General features: G+C 61.3%; 3 protein-coding genes across 6 annotated transcripts; 1 reads left to right on the top strand and 2 right to left on the bottom strand.

Moving 5' to 3' along the window:
• Positions 1–1936: 1936 nt before the first annotated feature.
• TBC1D10C (TBC1 domain family member 10C) lies at positions 1937–8784 on the bottom strand. 2 transcript variants are annotated; one of them, XM_057552232.1, is made up of 10 exons: positions 7816–8784; positions 7387–7565; positions 6539–6638; positions 6206–6313; positions 6012–6118; positions 5694–5808; positions 4943–5008; positions 4628–4817; positions 2911–3065; positions 1937–2611 (listed from the first exon to the last, which is right to left on the bottom strand). In XM_057552232.1, exons 2-10 carry the CDS (start codon positions 7536–7538, stop codon positions 2264–2266), a joined length of 1341 nt encoding a protein of 446 aa, XP_057408215.1. In that variant the 5' UTR covers positions 7539–7565; positions 7816–8784; the 3' UTR covers positions 1937–2263. The 2 variants fall into 2 exon arrangements, with proteins under 2 accessions (XP_057408215.1, XP_057408214.1); XM_057552231.1 differs by having other exon boundaries at positions 7798–8783.
• An 8-nt stretch (positions 8785–8792) lies between these two features.
• Positions 8793–12160, top strand: PPP1CA (protein phosphatase 1 catalytic subunit alpha). The gene is made up of 7 exons (XM_057552234.1): positions 8793–8942; positions 9472–9603; positions 9756–9986; positions 10645–10749; positions 11194–11417; positions 11500–11634; positions 11714–12160. The coding sequence occupies exons 1-7, from the start codon at positions 8888–8890 to the stop codon at positions 11822–11824; spliced, it is 993 nt and encodes a 330-aa protein (XP_057408217.1). The 5' UTR covers positions 8793–8887; the 3' UTR covers positions 11825–12160.
• Positions 12161–12261: 101 nt separating this feature from the next.
• On the bottom strand, positions 12262–18492 carry RAD9A (RAD9 checkpoint clamp component A). Of its 3 annotated transcripts, XM_007171060.2 has the most exons (11): positions 18349–18492; positions 18193–18263; positions 17614–17742; positions 17059–17173; positions 16872–16971; positions 14527–14633; positions 14327–14436; positions 14173–14237; positions 13944–14081; positions 12969–13176; positions 12262–12880 (listed from the first exon to the last, which is right to left on the bottom strand). In XM_007171060.2, the coding sequence occupies exons 1-11, from the start codon at positions 18380–18382 to the stop codon at positions 12785–12787; spliced, it is 1173 nt and encodes a 390-aa protein (XP_007171122.1). In that variant the 5' UTR covers positions 18383–18492; the 3' UTR covers positions 12262–12784. The 3 variants fall into 3 exon arrangements, with proteins under 3 accessions (XP_007171122.1, XP_028019528.1, XP_028019529.1); XM_028163727.2 differs by having other exon boundaries at positions 14327–14633; XM_028163728.2 differs by lacking the exons at positions 18193–18263; positions 18349–18492 and having other exon boundaries at positions 14327–14633; positions 17059–17160.
• Between the last annotated feature and the right edge of the window lie 229 nt (positions 18493–18721).

The following is an 18721-nucleotide window of genomic DNA, read 5'->3' on the forward strand; positions in this document are numbered from 1 at the left end:
AGCCATAGGGGGCTAGCGCAGCCCTGTGGGAACAGCGTGTGTAAAAAAGCGTTCCGACAAGGAGGGAGCTGGTCCTCTTTTGGTCTGACCCCTTGGCTCAGGCTTCCCAGATGGATGGTTGATAACAGGACCTGCAGAAGGACTGCCCAGAAAATGCTTCCCACAGTAGACAAGGCAGTGACTCAGCCCCAGCTTGAGAGGCCCGTGCTGGAGACCACCTGCCCCAGGGTCTATATCCAGGGGTAACGCCTACCACGTGGCCTCTCCTCCAGACTCAGCAGCCCTGGTGCCAAGGCTGCTGCTTTCCTGCTCCTCTACCTTCCCAGCAGAAGAGCTGAGCGCACGGAGGGCAGGGAGTGCAGGGCAAACCCCATAAACTCCCTGCAGGTTCCCCCACCTACCTGCTCCCAGCCGAGAGTCCATGAGACACCCGCCCTAAGCCTAAGGCGAGGTCTAGCTGGCTCTGCCCCCCACTGTGATCCTGGGCTGGGCGCTCAACCTGCCCATCTCCCCCTTCTCTAAAGAGGCTCTCAGTGCCACCTGCAGAGAGAGGGTGTGGGGGTCTGAGAAAGGGGTCTGTGAGCTGCAGGGGGCTGTGTTATTATTAAGCTCCAAGTACCCTAGTGGAGTGGGGAGGGGGGAGGGAGGGCTCAGGAAGCTCTCTTTAACTCACAGGAGCCCAGCCCCTGGCCCACACTCAGAACCCAGGCTGGGGCGAGACTGGGGGAGTGGGTGGGAGCAGGAGAGAGAGCAGCCCCAGGATGGCAGACGGAGGTGGGTGTCAGGTTCATGGCTGTTGATGCGGGGGGAGTGGTGAACCTTGGGTCTGCCCTGGGCAGCAAAGCTTTGGCCTGGTTGCCTCCCCTCCTGAGCCTTAGTTTCCCCCCAGGTAAACTTCAGCTCTGGGTCTGGACCTCCGTGAGTCCCTCCTTCAGGGGGTGGGATGGTCTGCCCAGGACCCAGGGCCTGGCCAGTCACACAGTCAGCGCCACAAGAGTACAGGTGGAGGGAGCGTGTTCCTGCAGCCGTGGCCCTGTCACTGGATCTGAGGGTGCCAACACTCCAGCTCAGCCACTGAGAAGCATGGATCAAACACTCCACCACTGCGACTTCCCTGGCGGTCCAGTGGTTAAGACTCCGCGCTTCCACTGCAGGGGGCTCGGGTTGGATCCCTGGTCAGGGAACTAAGATGCGCAGCGTGGCCAAAAAAAACCACTCCACCATTTAAGCGGGACTGCAGACACTTTCTCCGGGTACCCCCTCCCCCTCCCCCCTTCAGGGGAGGGCACCCAAGGAAGCAGGGAGGCAGGGCACCACCGGGAATGGGCCCTGCGGGAACATAAGCCTACGTCAGAACCAGCCCCGTTGTCCTGGCGATGGCTCCTGTCTCAGGCACCTCAGGCACCCACGGGGGCAATTAGCAAGTGTGGGAGGGGTTTCCACAGTGGCAGTCCCCAGGGGGTGCGGCTGGGGCTTAGGCAGGGGGCAAGGGCTGGCGGGCCCTTTCTCCTTTGTCCAGGCACACTAGGCCTTTGTTCTCAGCCGGCTCTCTCTGAGGACGGGACCAGGACCATGGGTCGGGGGCGGACTTGGCTTAGAGTGCCCACACCCCTGGGGGGGATCCTGAGCCAGCAGGGAGAGGGAGCAGAAGAGGGGATAGAGTCCCACTTCTGGGCCCAGCATCCACTTGGGGAGCCCTCTTCCCCCAGGTACAGAGGCCTTACCTGACCCCAAGAGGCTGGGCACTGCAGCTTACCATTGGCTCCTGTTGCTGGTAAACACCTTCCAGCAGCCAACGGGCAGCCTCAGTGTGCCCTGAGGATCCAGGGCTGGACTAGGAGGGGCGGGGCTGTGAGGGGAGTGAGGGCCGGAGGGGAAGGAGCAGCTGGTCCAGGGTTGAGGCTGGAAGGCATTCCATCTGACTGCATACGGGCTTCTGCTCAGACTTTATTCCAGGCCTCCCCAGGAGCCTTGGGGTCCCCTAAGCCCAGCCCGTGCCCCTAACCTCACCCTCCTTCAGCGCCAGCTTGATGCTTGCAGGGGCCCAGGCACCAGGGCAGCTCCATGGGTGGATGATGGGCCTGGGTCCCCAAAACCTCACTCTCTGACCTTCCTTCATCCTCAAGCCTGACACAGTCCACGGGAAAGCTGAGGCATCCATCCCGGCTGTAAAGTGCGGTGTCTACTTTGAGGCTGGCATCCACTGTTCAGGCAGTTGGGGTTGGGGGACCCTGAGTCTCTGGTACCCTCAGAAGTGGGACCTTCAGAATCGGGTGTCCAGAGAGGAGGTGGAGCCTCGATGGGACCTGGCGGGGCTCTCGATACGGGGGGCCCTGGACCGAGTCAGCAGCCCATGGAAAGTCTTGCCTCGGGTCTGGGGCTTGCGCCGTGGTGGCCTGGGCTCCTCCGGGGGCTGCACCACGATGCGGGGCACCTCGGGCCTGGTGGCTCCCCGGGTTCCTGCCAGCTGCTGGGCCTCAAAGATGGCTTGGGCCCCAGGCAGGCGGGCCTGCGGCCTCGGGGGTGGCCCAGATGCCGACGCGGGCAGCTGGGCCAGCTGGGTCTTGATCTCCCGCTGCAAGTCCTGTTCGGACAGGGCCACGCTGTGCACCTATGGGGAGCAGTTGATACTGAATCTGCCTGGCCTGGGGGAGGGCAGGAAGCGATGAGATCCCTGCGGGGCGGGCAGGACACAGCCGCAGGAAGTGGCTGAGGGCTGAGGGGCTGACAGACAAAGAGACTAAAGGAGCCACAGAAAGCCACTTGGGGCCTGGGGTTTCCACATTCTCTGCTGCTCAGAGGACAAGAACTGAGCCCCGGTTCTTACTCTGACTTCCCCCTCTGGGACTCAGTTTCCGCAACTGTGCAGGGGGGCTGGGCCATTGCAGAGGGCGGGCAAGGGGCACCCACCTGGGGCATGAAGGCCTCCTCCTGCAGCTGGGTGGGTGGGATGGCTCGAAGGGCGCCAAGTGTCTCCAGGAGCCCCGGGCAGGCCAGGCGCTGCTCAGTGGTGCCCAGTGCCAGGCGTACCAGTGTCAGCCCCACACGGAACAGCACCTTCACACCTGCAGGCCGGGGGCTCACTCAGTTGGGGGGCCAGCCCTGGGCTTCCTCAGTCTACACCTGAACCTGCCCTCAGCCAGACTCCTTCCACCCTCCTGCAGCTCTGCTGCCGGGAGCCAATGACTGAGAGCAGGGTGGCAATCTGAGAGCACTGGCCAGCATGTCTCAGCGGCCACGGACACTTCTGGGCAGAGCAGCCTGCCAGGAGCCAGGGGCTACTGAACGCCTCACGCCAAGCCTTCTCATTCTGGGCCTCAGTTCCTCGTCCCTCCAAGGAAGGGCTGGGTGGTGACGTGAAGGCCTTTCCAGCTCAGACCTGTGACCTTCTGGTTCTAGAAAGATTCTAGCCAGAACTCCTCACCTCTAAGCCAAGAGCATAGGACACACATGCACATAAACACGCACACACGCACATGGGTGTGACCTTGGGCCTGTTCCTGGAGCCTCAGAATTCCTTCCTGGTAGCCTCGGGTCTGCTGAGAACAGCAGTCAGGGGACCAGTGAGGTCTGGTGACAACTGTGACTTGTAAAGGGACAGCAGCGACTACTAACGGCGTCACCGTTATGAAAGGGAGCCTGAGGCAGAGAGCAAGGGTAGCTCAGCCACCCTAACGGGGGACCCTGCCCTGCCCCGCCCTCGAGGTCTGAGTCTGCAGGGGAGGACATGTAGATGGCGACTTGGACACCCGTGGCCAGAGCTCTAAGCCAGCCTGAAGCCAACTGGGCATACAGCAGGTGCTCAATAGAGGTACTGATTGATTTCTACCATTTTTTTGGTCCAACCACCCCGCTCTTGGCCTGGCACCTCTCCCACGTCCGCACCCCCAAGTCAGTCGTCTGTAACCTGGCCTCTCCGCCTCCACACTGGCCGTGCACGTTTGCCTCTTCCACAGAGCGGCCGCGAGCACCTTTAAACGGCACTCTCCTCCTGCCGCCCCCCTACACTTTGACACATCCTTTGTTTTATTTTCTTCACAGAACTTATGACAATCTATAAATATCTTGTTAATTTGGTACCGTCACCTCCCATCCCCACCTCCACCAGAATGTAGGTCTCACTCACTCAAGTGGCCCTGGCTTCCACCAGAATGTAGGTCTCACTCATTCAAGTGGCCCTGGCTTCCAGAGCAGCGCTGGCCTCCGAGAGCGCTCACCAAGGGCCCGTGGGGCTCCATCGGCCATGCCCCCACTGCGCCCAGTCCCTGAGCTGTCTCACTGCTGTGATCTCTGCAGCTCCTGCCCTATCTACCTTGCGGAAGCGCCCCCCGACTCCAGCCCTCCCCCAAGGAGATGGTGCCCTCCCTGTGGTGGTCTCACTGCTGGGGGTGAGGGCTATCATTCATTGCATTGGTGATCCGTGGCCAAGGGCTGGGCCGTTTCCCCAGAGCCACAGGGCGCTGTCACCCTCAGCACACCCCAGCACCCAGACCCCAGGCCAGGACTGGCAGTGGCGGTGGGGCAGAGCAGAGCTGGCACCCTCATCCCCTCTGCACACCAGGCACCCGAGGCTCCCGGCCCCAGTTCCCACGCCTGCCCCTGCCCACCTGGCCAGCCACCCACTCACCCTCGCTAAGGAAAGCGTCCCAGACACGCAGCACCGTGGGGAAGGGCAAGGAGCGGGCGAAGAGGCACAGGAACCACTCGGGCAGGTAGAGCAGGGGCCCGACGCCCACCTGCTGCAGGTGCTTGTGCACACGTGGGAGCAGCCGCCGCAGCAGGGCCGTGAACACCTCGGCGTCCAGCCGTACAGCCTCCTGTGGCCACGTCCGTCAGCACCTCCACGCCCGGTCCCCAGGTCCCCACCCAGTCCCCAGGCCCCTCCCCACACCCCCGCCCAGCCCCTCCCCCTGTGCCCTCTGGCCCCATCCCAGCCTCTCACCATATGGGGCCCGTAGTAGCCAGGGAGGTAAACCTCGCAGATCTGTACCAGGCACCAGAAGGCCTCCTGGGGGCGGGCACAGGCCTTGAGTGCCCACCGCAGAGGGCACCACGGAGGGGACCGCAGGGCGGGGGAAAGGGGCGCAGGGGAGGGTTCGGACACCATCTGGGGTGACTCTGGAGCCGGGAGCCTGGACTCAGTGCTGGGGCTGGTGGGGAGGGGCAGGTCTTACCAAAAAGCTTCCTGTTGCCCAGATAGAAGCCTACCAAGGGGTGTAGGGAGTTGGAAGTCACAGGGCTCAGGGGGTTGAATTTGAGGGTCACAGGGTAGGGGCTCACTGGTCAAGGCTAGGGAGGGTCCCAAAGTTCAAGTCTTGGGTTCTTGGGGTCACTGGGGTCAGGGATCATGGTCACAGGGTTCAGAATCAGAAGTCATGAGGTCAAGGTAATAACATCCAGACTCCTAGATCATTAGGGCAAAGGTCAGGGCTCAGGGTTCCTGCAGTCAAGGTCATTGGGTTTGAAGGTCGCTGAGGTTGGTGGTCATGAGGCCCTGGGTCACTCACTAGGACAGGTTTGGGTAGGAGTCAAGGATCCCAGGTCCCTGAGGCCAGAGTTCCTGGGGATGGAGGGGTCATGGGTCCAGGGCACAGGATTACTAGGTCCCTAGGTCACCAGCGTTGGGGGTCATGCATCACTGGGGTTAGGGGGTCAGGGTCTTGGGTCCCCGTAGCAGGGTTGAGGGCACTCACCTCTGGGGGCAGATACATGAGCAGCACGGCAGCCACAGGGCCCTGGGCCTGGCAGTAGCCCTGTTCCGGCCGATACAGGGTGTAGGCCTTGAGTACCTGGAGGAGCCCCTGCTGCCTGTGCCAGAAGACCCCATTAGGGGCCGGTCCTCCGGGCATCCCTTCCCCACCCTCGGGCGGCCCTTGCCCAGGCCTCAGCCCCCCGAGGGCCTTGATGGGTCCTCTGAGATGCAAAGATATAAAGCCGGGGCGGGGCGGCACTAGGCCAAAGCACCTGGGGGTTGTGGGGCTGGGGGTCCCTGGGCATCACTGGCCTCATACCCGTGACCCTGGGGTGACACAAACATCTCATGGAGAGGGAACTGGCGGTGCAGGTCCCTGCCGATGGTCTCCATCCACTGTGGGTCCCCAGGGGCCTCAGCCAGTTCCTGTGTGTGGACCAAAAGGTGGATGTGAAGGCCCAGAGTGGTGAAGGGCCAGGGGAGGGGAGGTGGGACCCCTGCCAGTTCCCTCACCTGATAAGTGCCACGGCTGTTCTTCTGACACACATGGGCCCCGCACAACAGGGGCCAGCACCGGGCCCGCAGGGCCGAGGGGATGCCTTTCCGGCACTGCATCTTTACCTGTGGGTGAGGCCAAGGGACCCCGTTAGGCCAGCCACGCCAGCTTCCCCTGCTCCTGTCGGCAGGCCCCAAGCACAACCTGTCATCAGGCAAGAGCCACTGTGGGTAGCAGGGAGAAAAGGCAGGAGGTACCGGGACATGGGAGGGGTGAATTTTGCCAGGGCATGGGCCGAGGCAAAGGGGGCTGAGCCACGGAGGCCTGGGTGGGACCACTCTCCCCCTCACCTTCTTGTACCGCCGAGACATGGTTTTCTCCCAGTGTGAGGTCATCTCCACCCACTTCATCTCCCGCTGGCGGATAAGGTCCGCAGGAGGGTGACCTGGCCTGGGGACACATGGCACAGGCATCCAGGCGCTGGGCAGCTGTTACCCAGAGCCCGCGTCCGCCACCCTTCATGCTACCTGGGTGAGCCTAACTCCTGGCCCTGGAGATCTCTGGGAGTCTCTGGGGCGGGGTGGTGACCTGTCACCCAGGAGTTGCCAGTGGTTGTCATGGGGACAGGAAAGGATGTGGCTCCGATGTGGGTGGAAGCAGGAGAGACTGAAGGGGGTGTGTAGGTGTGTGTTGAGGGAGGGGCTTGTTGATTGTCCCCCAGGATAGGGACACAGACAAGTCATCGGGGAAGCTGGGTAGACAGAGTCCTGGACTAGAAGCCAGGAGTTGTGAGTCTGAGTCTGATTCTGTGTCTGATCTGCTGTGTGACCTTCCTATCTGTCTCTGGACTTGTCTTCCTGTCTGTGCATTGGGAATGGAGAGGATTGGTGGGGGAAGAAGTGTGGGTTCTGTGATCTGGATCTGGGATTCCTGGGCCAGATTAAAAGGGGCAGAATGTTTGGCCCCAGAGGTGGGTGGAAACCCTCAGAGACTGGGAGTAAAAGAGACATACAGGGACCACCCCCCGCAGCCCTGCTAACCTTAGAATTCCATCTGGAACCCGAGAAGGGATGATACTGGCTGAGTCCCCAGACCCTCCCAGGACCCTCGAGGTTGGACCTCACTCTAGAATTCAGCCCTCAGCTCCCACCCTTATTCCCAGCACCCCACCACCCCACCCCATCCCTTCCCTACTTACCCTGGCTCTGCTGAGCTGCCTCCAATGAAGCCATAGCGGTCAGCCTGGCGATATGGGCCGGGCCCACTCAGCTCTGAGTCAGACCCCAAAGAGCTGGAGTCATCCTGCAGCTCACCAGGCTGCACCAGGTCCTCCCCCAGGGCCTGGGCCATAGTGCTGCACACCCCTGATGCCACAGGCTGCAGGATGTGGGGAAAGCCAATGTGAGAGGCAGCTCCTAGCCAGCCTGGGGCCTGGGCTCCTATCCAGCCAGGCCCCAGCCCCAGGACCTGACTGCGTGGTCAGAGGGAGCAGATTTCAGGGTATCTCTCCAAGCCCCTTCTGTCCCCTCTTCTCTTGTGGGGTGGGGGTGGAGCATGGGCCCAGAAGGGGCAGAAAGGCCAGGCCCCTATCCCCTGCAGCCCAGCTTACCTCCTTGCTGCACCTCACCTCCTCCTCTCACTTCCTCCTCAGCCACAGCTTCGGCAACCGGCCGGGGGGCCCCTCCTAAGTGCGTTGGGGGGGGGGTAGTTACCCCTTCCTGTCCCGGGCTCTTCCGGCCTGCCCCAGTGGCCCTGGGCCCTGGGCTCCTCCCACCATCCCGGTGGGCTGGGTGGGTGCAGGCTTGGGTTCCTGTGCTGGGTGTGATGCGGCCAGGGCCTGCCAGAGGTAGAGAGGGCAGGCTGCCTCCAGATTTGAGGTCACTGGCATGTAAAACACTCGATTCAGGGTCCAAGGAGTATCATGGTGTATTTAGTGTTTGCTGTTTACAAAGTAATACTTTCAACATGCACACAATGTAGCATTACTATGCTACTCAAAAGGCAAGGATGAGACATTACAAAAAATAATAATTTAGCATGCACCACAGGCAGTGTGGACCAAAATGAGCTCGGAGTTCAGCAACAGGTGTCTGGATCTACCTAGCCAGTCGCCCGAGGGCCCCAGACTCAGGAGGTAGAGGTCCTCTGTGAATTTGAGGCTCTTACTATCTCTGAGCCTCAGTTTCCTTTCCTGCACTTCAAGGGCTTAATCTGAACTGTTTGGGGAGACCCAATGAGTAACCAATGAGGTCACACCACCTTCCCGACCAGGACAGAAGTGGGAAGGACTGCTCAGCTCTTGAAAGAGAAAAACAACTTCCACAGTACTTCCGACCGCACCTCCTCCTTACAGCGGAGGGTAACTCCTCAAGGGCGGAGCTAGGCTTGACCTCACCCCATGAAGCCCCGCCCACCGAGCAGGCTCCGCCCCAGATACACGAGTCAGTCCAAGTCCCGCCCCCTGACCGAGGCCCCGCCTCCCGGGCTGCCGCGACCCCTGCGCCCGGCGTCCGGCGGAGGCGCTAGAGCGCTGGGGCAGCGGGCGGGCGGGCGGGGCGGGGAGGGGCGGGGCGGGCGGCCTAGGAGGCGGGGCGGCGAGCCGGGGCGGGCGGAAGGAGCGCGAGGCCGGAAGGAGGCAGCGGGAGGGCGGGAGGCAGGAGCGGGCCCGGAGCTGCTGGGGCCAGAGCGGCGGCGCCGCCATGTCCGACAGCGAGAAGCTCAACCTGGACTCTATCATCGGGCGCCTGCTGGAAGGTTGGCCGGGGCAGGGGAGGTGGGCGCCGGCCGCGCCCTGGTCCCCTGCCCGGCCCGGAAGTGGCGCGCGGGTGGACTTGCCCCTCCCAGGGCCAGCTTAGACTGGGCGGGGACGGGCCGCGAGGTCCCGTGGCCGCAGGTGCCCCCCCTTCCCAATCGCGGCGCGCCTGGGAGGTCTGGGGTTGCTCCCCTTGCCAGAGCAGGGCGGGGGGCGCACGGGTTGGCCAGGGCTCTTGGGGTGAGAGAGAAATCCGAGAAGCCTAGCCCCCCCCAAGCAAGGGGTCCCGTGTTCTGAGGTTTTGGCAGGCCTCCGCGCACAGCAGTCCCCTCTCGAGTGTCTTGAGGGTAGCTGGGGGTCTCGTCCCTTGAAGCTTGAGGCGGGGGTCCCAGGAGGCTCAGCAGCAGCAGCTGCCCCTGGGCGAGGCGGGGCCCGGGAGGCCCAGGCGCCCCCCCAGAAGTGCCTATGGGGCCACCCATGTCACCCACCCTCTTCTTGCCTGAGGGTCCTGCTGCCTCATTCCACTCCCAGTGCAGGGCTCGCGGCCTGGAAAGAATGTACAGCTGACAGAGAACGAGATCCGTGGTCTGTGCCTCAAATCCCGGGAGATTTTCCTGAGCCAGCCCATTCTTCTGGAGCTGGAGGCACCCCTCAAGATCTGCGGTGAGCCCCCTGCCCAGGCCCCTTTGCTTCCTGAAAGTGGGTACCCCCCCCAGCAGCCAAAGTCCCTGGATCTCTCCTCCCTTGAGCCCAACCCTGGCCCTGGGTTCAAGTTTAGACTGCACCTAGTGCTGACCTGGTTCTCTGGGTCACAGGCGACATCCATGGCCAGTACTACGACCTTCTGCGGCTGTTCGAGTACGGCGGCTTCCCTCCAGAGAGCAACTACCTGTTTCTGGGGGACTACGTGGACAGGGGCAAGCAGTCTTTGGAGACCATCTGCTTGCTGCTGGCCTATAAGATCAAGTACCCCGAGAACTTCTTCCTGCTCCGTGGGAACCACGAGTGTGCCAGCATCAACCGCATCTACGGCTTCTACGATGAGTGTGAGTGGGCTGAGCATCTGGGACTGAGCGGGTCCTGAAGGGCTCTCCCGGCCATTCAGTGCGACCCTCGTGTTGACCTGGTGGCTGGGGTAGCAGTGTCTGACGAACACCTGCTAGACTGAGCTCCGTGAAGGCAGGGCCGGGCCAGTTCACGCCTCTCCTCCCTGCCCTCCTGGCATGGGTCCTGGTGCTCAGGAGGGACGTGGTGAATGGCTGCTGACTGAAGGGCTGCCAGCATTCTAATGCAGGGCCTTGCCTGCCGGCACTCCCCTCCAGTGCATCCGTTACTTAAGCACTTAGGATGCCTGTCTGGACTGGGCTCTGTTGGCCAGAAGCTGAGAGAGACCAAACCCGGTCTTGGCCTGGCTCTGCTCATGTGCAGGGGCGTGGGTGCCAACCCTGAGATTGTTCCAAAACTGGAACTCTGGGGTTCCTGTGGACTCGGCTGCTTTAGAATTTCTCCTGCGAGGCAGTGGGGTGAGGGTTGGCGGGGTGGGGTGAGGGTTGGCGGGGTGGGGTGGGGGTTCCCTTCTTGCCTTCCATTCTCTTCTCCCAGCTGTGTCTGAACAACACACAATGTGCCCTGGAAGGCCCAGAGACCCACACTGAGGGTGGGGCAGACAGGCCTTCTCGTGAGCCCTCTCCTTCCTCTGGGCAGGCAAGAGACGCTACAACATCAAACTATGGAAAACCTTCACCGATTGCTTCAACTGTCTGCCTATTGCTGCCATTGTGGATGAAAAGATCTTCTGCTGTCACGGGGGTGAGGGCGGCTCTGGGCCGCATGGCAAGGGAATGCTTGGGCAGGACGAGCCTGGCCACATCCCTGGGGGATTTGGGACAGAAGTGTTAGCTGGAGGACATGTTCTCAGCCACCTGGAACAGCTCTCCCTGGAGTCCCGGTTTGGATATCACTTCTTCCACAAAGTCCCCACGCACCCCAGCATTAGGCTGCACTCACTGTCATGTCGTGGCCTCGGCTTCTTGCGTGGAGTTTGCTTGTCTTTCTCCAGGGAGCGCTGTGCTCCTTGAAGGGACAGGGACTTGAAGAGGCAGAAGGCGATGAGCTCTGCCTGTCTAGGCTCCCAGGAATCCAGGAGAGGGCGGAGGGTTGGGGGAACAGAGGCTGATTGGCAAAGGCTTCCTGGAGGAGGGAGGGCCCTTGTTTTGAGGCTTGAGGAAGTGACCTGCCCCTGGTGCCCCCCAGGCCTGTCCCCAGACCTACAGTCCATGGAGCAGATCCGGCGTATCATGCGGCCCACAGACGTGCCAGACCAGGGCCTGCTGTGTGACCTGCTGTGGTCTGACCCTGACAAGGACGTGCAGGGCTGGGGCGAGAATGACCGTGGCGTCTCCTTTACCTTTGGAGCTGAGGTCGTGGCCAAGTTCCTGCACAAGCACGACCTGGATCTCATCTGCCGGGCACACCAGGTGGGCTGGCAGCTCTGGTCTGGGTGGCAGTGGGGGACGGGCAGCAGCACCTGCTGGACTAACTGCCCCCACCCCCGTCCAGGTGGTAGAAGATGGCTATGAGTTCTTTGCCAAGCGGCAGCTGGTGACACTCTTCTCAGCTCCTAACTACTGTGGCGAGTTTGACAACGCAGGCGCCATGATGAGTGTGGACGAGACGCTCATGTGCTCCTTCCAGGTGGGGCTGGAGATGGGGACGGAAGGGGCGGGGGGCCCATGGCTTAGCCCCATGAGCCTGACCAGCTTGCCTCTTTTAGATCCTCAAGCCCGCCGACAAGAACAAGGGGAAATATGGGCAGTTCAGCGGCCTGAACCCTGGAGGCCGGCCCATCACCCCACCCCGCAACTCCGCCAAAGCCAAGAAATAGCCTCCGTGTGCCCGCCCTCTGCCCCAGATGGTGGATTGTACAGAAATCACGTGCTGTGAGGGTTCGTGCTGGCCCCCTAGGGCCGCCTGTCACAGGGAACACGGAGCCTTGGTGTATTTTTCTTTTTTTTATGAATCAATAGCAGCGTCCAAACCCCCAGGGCTCCTTCCACCTGCACCTGCAGTGGCTGCAGGCAGGATCCTGGGGCTGAGGCTGCAGCTCAGGGCAGAGCAGGGCCAGATTGTGGGTCTCCAGCCTTGCTTGGCCTCAGGGCTGGCAGCCGGATCCTGGGGCGACCCATCTGGTCTCTCAAATAAAGGTCAAAGCTGGATTCTCGCCATGGCGTCTGTCTCCCTTGTCCCAAATGCCGCGCCTGGCGACCCTTCCGCCTAGGGCCACTTGGGAGGCTTGCTAGGCATGGGGCCCCAGCCAGGGAAACACCAGCCACATGCTCAGGTCACAGGGACCCTTGGAATTTCCAAGCCAGGGCCAGAGAGCTTTGGAAAAGCAAGCAAAACAGTGTGTACCGGCCACGGGATCCCCAAGGTGTACCCAGGACTTGAGGGAGGGACAGGTCCTGATTGGCAGAGAAGGTGGATCAGCAAGGGCCAGCAGCCCCACCGTGGTTTTTCCTTAGGGAGGTGGGCTTAGAGAAGGCAGGCCCCCGACCCTGGCCACATGGTGGGTTAAGAGGTGAGGGACCTCCCAGCAGGTGGCAGCGCAGCACCAACACTGAGAACAGACATGATGGACTGGGGGCTGAAGGGAGACGACAGGACCCAGGCCAGTCACAGACAGCCGAGCAGGGCCTGGGGGAGGCGGCAGGACCAGCCAGCTGAGCTCCAGCACAGCCCACCTCTACCACCCACCCTGGAAGAGAGCTGGCCCCACCCCTGGTTGGCGCTGGGAGATGGGGAGGCTGGGGCTTCCTCTGGTCCAGTCCTCCAAGGACTTCTCGGCTCAGCCTTCCCCCTCACTGTCTTCAGCCAGCACGGGGCTGGGGCCCTGGGGAGAGTGAGCAGGGGCCAGGATGGAGCCAAAGAACAGGGAGCGGAACTGGCGAGAAAACAGAGGAAGCCGAGTGAGCTCTGGAGGCTGCTCCCTCCGCCCCCCATCCCTGCCTCCGTCTCCAGCCAGCCCCTACCTTCTTGGGTGGGGGAGTCCCAGGCACGGTGCTGGGCTCGGTGTCATCTTCCTCCTCTGAGTGGGAGCCAGGGCTACAGGGGGGCTGGAGGCCAGGTGAAAGGGAGGTGGAGGGCAGTGTCCGTGAGCCCTCGCTGCCCACGGTGGTTTCCATGGCGATCATGTACGAGTCAATGTCGTCAAGGGCAAAGTCGTCCAGGTGGGGTGTGCTGTAAGCAGAGACGGTGTTAGCAAGGACAGGGAGAGAAGAGGGGGAACAGAGGCAGGGCCCCACCTTGGAGGGCTCAGCGGGGGGCTGCAAAAGCCCTGTGACCGTTGGTGACCTCTTGGTTTTATTACTTCCTGATTTGGTGGGAGGGGAGAGGATGCCTGGGGTTAAGTGGCTGCTTCCTGGAGGGGGTGGACCTGGAATCCTTTCATCAGAGTTGAGGTAGAGGCCTGAGGGAGGCATCTTGGGGGCCGGTTTAGCTCAGCTGGGGGAGGGGAGCAGCAAGTCCTGTAAGCTGGGCCACCTGGGGCCCAAGCCCGCATCTTCCCAGGGGACAGGAACTGGAGAGCACTGGGGCCCAGGGACATGCTGGGCGGAGGGCCAGGCCAAACTTCCTCTGCTTAAACTACACTGGGCCCAACCTCCCCAACCCACCTGCCCTTTCAGCCGCCGGCTTCCCCAGTCCCAGGCAGCCCCCGGCTTCCCAGCAGCCCTTTCCCTCCTCTGGCCTGGGAGGAGGCTTGGAGGGGAGGCCTCAGCCAGAGAAGGAAGCCAGCCCGACCCTGGGGACACTTCCCTGGGTGGGGGGAGTCTCTGAGTACAGCTGCCCGGTAAGGTTGAGCCTGCAGGGCTGGACGCTGTGAGCACTGCAGGGGCTGGGGCCCAACAGGAAGTAGGGGGAGGGGGAGGCGCAGACGCTGGAAGCAGCAGGCTCCCCAGGGTGCACAGAGGTGGGGAGGGGGAGGAGTGGGTGGGCAGCGCTCTTACCTGTGAGCCTGAAGCTGAGGCGCTGGCCGCTGGAGCTCCGGGCCACGTAGGTCCTGGGGGTGCGGGTCCGGCTCTGAGAGCGTGGCCAGGACAAAGTGGCCGTCTAGCAGAGAGTCCTTGATGGCAAAGATGGCTGGCCTGGGCAGGTGACGGGTCCAGGCAAGGTCAAGGCCCTTTGGCTCCTGGCATCCCAGAGCCCTCCCCTCCCTGTCCTGAGGCTGGGAATTACCTGCCCGGGCCGTCGAAGTAAATGCTGAGAGACAAGTTCGCTGAGTCAGCGAAGCTCAGGAGCCCCTGGGAAGGGAGAGGCAGAGCAGTGAGGCCCCGGGCGGGGCAGGGAGGAGCGGGTAGACCGGCGGTGAGCGCGTGGGGGGCAACCTCACCCGGAATTCCTTGAGGCAGAAAGTGATGGCCACCCCTTCTTGGGCCTGCAGCTGCTGGAAATCCTCCCCCCCGATGCTCATCTCGGTCACCATGGCTTTGACGGTGCTGTCTGTGGGGACAGCAACAGGAGGAAACCTGGGCCCTGCCCCATCCCAGCCCACCTCTGCCCCCTGCCCCAGGCCATGTCTGGCTCCCTCACCTGCCTCCTCCTGGTAGCTACGCAGGATGACCCTGTGGCCACGGCCAATCCCCATCGTCACTTCGGCCAGCGCGGGGGGGAAGGGCAGAACAGCCTCCCCCAGGACCCTGTGAGGAGGGCACAGCATCACCCCAAGACTCAGCCCCACCCAGTGGCTTCGCTCTCAGGACCTGAGGCGGGACGGTGACACACACCAATGTCCAAACGGAACCAGGCCAAGCCTAGCATGCCCCCAGGGAGGACAGGAGCGGGACATGGTCCCTGCCCCGTCCAAGGCTCCCAGGCTGTCGTGGGAGGAGAAGTCCACTTGCAAGAGACGGGGCAGACAAGAGCAGAGCCCGCACAAGACAGCAGGAAGCACGGGCTGTTTGCGCTGAACCAAACCGGGCAGGCGGCACCTGGCCACCCACGGGTGGGAGACCATCCCCACACTGCATAAATGCGGCCTTCAGAGAGAGCCCTCAGATCCTTGTCTAGTAAAGACACACGCCGATAAACAGTTACAGGTGAAATAACATCTGGAATTTGCCTCAAAACACTTGGGACAGGAACTGGCGTCTGCTTTTATATGAATTTAAAATTGTCCATAAGAAAAAGAGAAACAGGGGCTTCCCTGGTGGCGCAGTGGTTAAGAATCCGCCTGCCAACGCGGGGGACGTGGGTTCGAGCCCTGGTCTGGGAAGATCCCACATGCCGCGGAGCAACTAAGCCCGTGAGCCACAACTACTGAGCCTGCGCTCTAGAGGCCGCGAGCCACAACTACTGAAGCCCGTGTGCCTACAGCCCATGCTCCGCAACAAGAGAAGCCGCCGCAATGAGAAGCCCACACACTGCAACGAAGAGTAGCCTCCACTCACTGCAACTAGAGAGCCCGCGCGCAGCAGCGAAGACCCAACGCAGCCAAAAATAAATAAATAAATTTAAAAAAAGAGAAACAATTGGTTTTTTTTTTTTTGTATTATGTGTAACAGAGACAAAACTATTTAAGTCAATAAACTTTTAAGGAATTTCACATGTTCTGATTCTTTCCACTGCCAATCACCTCAGTTCCTCCAAACTCATAATCTTCAAGATAAAATAGCCCTTTCAGAAATAAGCTGTCATGTGAGTCAGCCCCCAATTCTCTTAGTTGGGCTTCTTTGATCTCCAATGGAATATGGACACACGTCAGAATTCCCCACCTGTAATCTCTGGGATCCAATTTCCTCAAGCAATTTACTTTAGGACCATGTTTAGGGTCAGGAGGTGGATCTGCCTGGTCCTGAATTTGACACCCTCTAAAAATGTACTAGGTTCAAATCATATTCACTCCTAAGCCATCACACCCTAGAACAGTGCAGATCGCTGGGATAGGCCAATACCTAAGATAAAAGAAGTCTGACTGTTTTTCCAACGATGTAGGTTTACGGAAAAAGCCCCATCAGGATAGATCTCAACACAACTGCTCTTTTCAAAGAAGAAAGAGAAAGAAAAATCCTCAAAATACAGACCACAGATTGATTCCCTCTTTCTCTACCCAAAGGGATCCTGGGCAGTGCTGTTTCAACAGAACTCAGAAAAACAGAAAGTCAGGACCCAAAGGGACCTTGAAGTTACCATGTCCTGCGGCTACAAAAAGAAAAGAAACACAAGACCTTGGGTTACTTGGATGCAAGTGGCACCCAGCGTGTGGGCGAGTGGGAGGGGAGCCACTCCTCTCTGCTCTGGTCTTCACCAGGGACCTTTGCATCTGCTGGAGTCTCCTGGGCCCTGCACAGCCCCTCTGATTCCCCAAAACAGCTCCATCTCTACAGCTGCTTATTCAGGCAGCCCTCCTGGACCATGACTTCCCCGCCTAGCCTCCTTCCTTGGCCTCCTGCTGGGACCCCTCAAGGCTAGAGCCCAGCCAGGTAGGAAGAGAGGCTGCCCTTGAATGGGGATCATCCCAGAAGGATGACGAAGCCAGAGAAGGGTCATGAGTCCCTGAGCCACAAAAATTAAGGGACCTTCAAAGGTGTTCAGGCCAGAGAAGACTCGAGGGCAGGCCAGAGACCTGTTCTCTGACAGAGGAGTCAGAATGGGTCTGAGTGGTCAGAAAACCAAGTCAGACCTTTGAGGCAGAGAATACAGACTCCAGAAGACAGTGAGGAACGGAACAAGGGAGCACCCAGCCCCTCCTCACCCCAGCCTCTGCCCTTAAAGAGCCAGGCAAGGACCTGAAAGCAAACCAGGTTGGATGAACTCCTTGAGGTCTACAGAAACCCTGTAGGGCAAATGGAGGAGGTGCCTTCTTAAACTGACCGTTGAGGCCCAAAGAAGGAAGAGAGAAACCTAGGCCTCAGCTTGCAACCAGGGGGCGTGCTCACCTTGCTGGGGCACGGAGCACGTGGGGGCACACGGCTGGGTCGAAGACAGCCTGCAGGGACTCGCAGTCCTGGAAGGACAGGTTGTGAGTCTTCCTCACCCCTGGATGGGCAGACAGGGTCTCAGTGGGCCTCGCCAACCTCCACCCCACGCCGCAAGGACGACCTGGCCAGCCAGCTGCTCACTCACCGTATTTGCAGTACAGCTGAACTACCAGGCGGCTGCTCCTGCCATTCAGGGAGATGCAGCATTTCTCCACGGTCTTCTCCAGCATCGCCAGCGAGCGGAAGACTGAGAGGAACGACTAGGCGATGGAAACACATCAGCCCAGGCCTGCGCCCCCACCAGCCAGCTCTCACGTCCCCTTAGGCTCTGGCCCACCACGGGCTCAGCACTGTCACACCGGGAAAGGACTTCCCCCACACACAGACATTTACACCCTTCCAGGCCTTCGTTCATGCTGTTCCCCTTGTCTGGAATGCCTTGAAAGACCTGCTTACCTTTCAAGGACCAACCTGAATGTCACCACTCTCTGCAGGTCCCTGGCAGAATCAATTAGCCTCTCCATATCTCCCATTACCCCCTGTGGATGTCCGTACTATGCCCCTGCGCTGCATTTTGCACTGGATTGCTCCTGCATACATTTCTCTCCCCAGCTGGCACCTACTGTGTGCCTCAGAGCAAACGCACTGTGGTAGAGGTTCCTGGGGGAGTGCACTGCCACTGCTGAGGGAGGGGCCTCACCTTCATCAGGATCTTACAGCGCAGCGGGTCCTGACCAGGGGTGGCCGCCTGGTACTGCTGGAAGAAGAGCGGGGCAAAGAGGAAGCAGGCATAGGCCGAGCGGGAGGAGTTCACGGTCCGGAGGGAGAGCTGGGCCAGGAAAAGCAGGGAGAGGGATGCAGTCACCAGCAATGTCAGGCCCAGCCCTCTGGCCGGCTTTTGCTCACACACTTGCCCTAATGTCCTCCACTTCCACCATCGTCTGCTGAATCCCTCCCTCTCCTTCCAGTCAGCGGGTATCTTCTCCATGAAGCCTTCCCGGAGGGCCCCTCAGCACCGCTCCTGCAGCAAGGGCCCTACACAGCCTTCAGCGCCGACCCCACCCGCCCCCGGGCACTTCAGGGAGGGCAAATGCTCTCAATTCACACACTGGTCTGGGAAGATGACAGGGCTCAAGGTGACGTCCTAGCAACAGGGGAGGAAACTAACTCAGCAGACAAATCTGCCCACCGGCATCCTATCTGATGGGGGCGAGACTCGAGCCCAGGTTAGGGCTCCCTGTGGGAATCTCACACCCCCCCCAATACCGTGGCTCCTCACCCCGTCTTCCAGGGGCTCCAGGTAGAGTTCGTCCCCGATACGGGACAGAGAGTGGACGGCCTTGCCGAGCACTGCGGGGAGGAGAAGAGAAACACTGGTTTGCTGGCGCCTTGGGCCGTCCCACGTGCCCCCAGCCGCCGTCTGGCCCCAACTCACCCTTCACGTTGCTGCCCGTGACCAGACACTTCATGCTGCTCCCCGCGGCCGGTCTGTGACAGGCGGAGGGCCCCGGCCTGGACCCCAGATCGCTGCTCCCCTCCGGGTCTCCCCTGCCGCCGCGGATGCCCTGGGTTCTCTTCCCGCGCACCGCCCCCGGAAGCCCCGCCCCCGCCTCCTCATTGGGCCACACGCCTGCACCTCCGTCACGTGAGAAAAACGCTCGCCGGCTACGCCGTCACGTGACAGAGTCCGTGGCCCGGGGGGGCGGTCACGTGATTCGGGAGCGCCGGGCGCCTTTCTGGCTTGTCTCTTCGCGGGGTCCAGGGCCTCCCTCGGCCCTTCAGCGCCCCGGGTGAGCCGGGCCTGTCAG

This window comes from Balaenoptera acutorostrata, chromosome 9 (assembly GCF_949987535.1).
Source record: "Balaenoptera acutorostrata chromosome 9, mBalAcu1.1, whole genome shotgun sequence".
NCBI lineage: Eukaryota > Metazoa > Chordata > Mammalia > Artiodactyla > Balaenopteridae > Balaenoptera > Balaenoptera acutorostrata.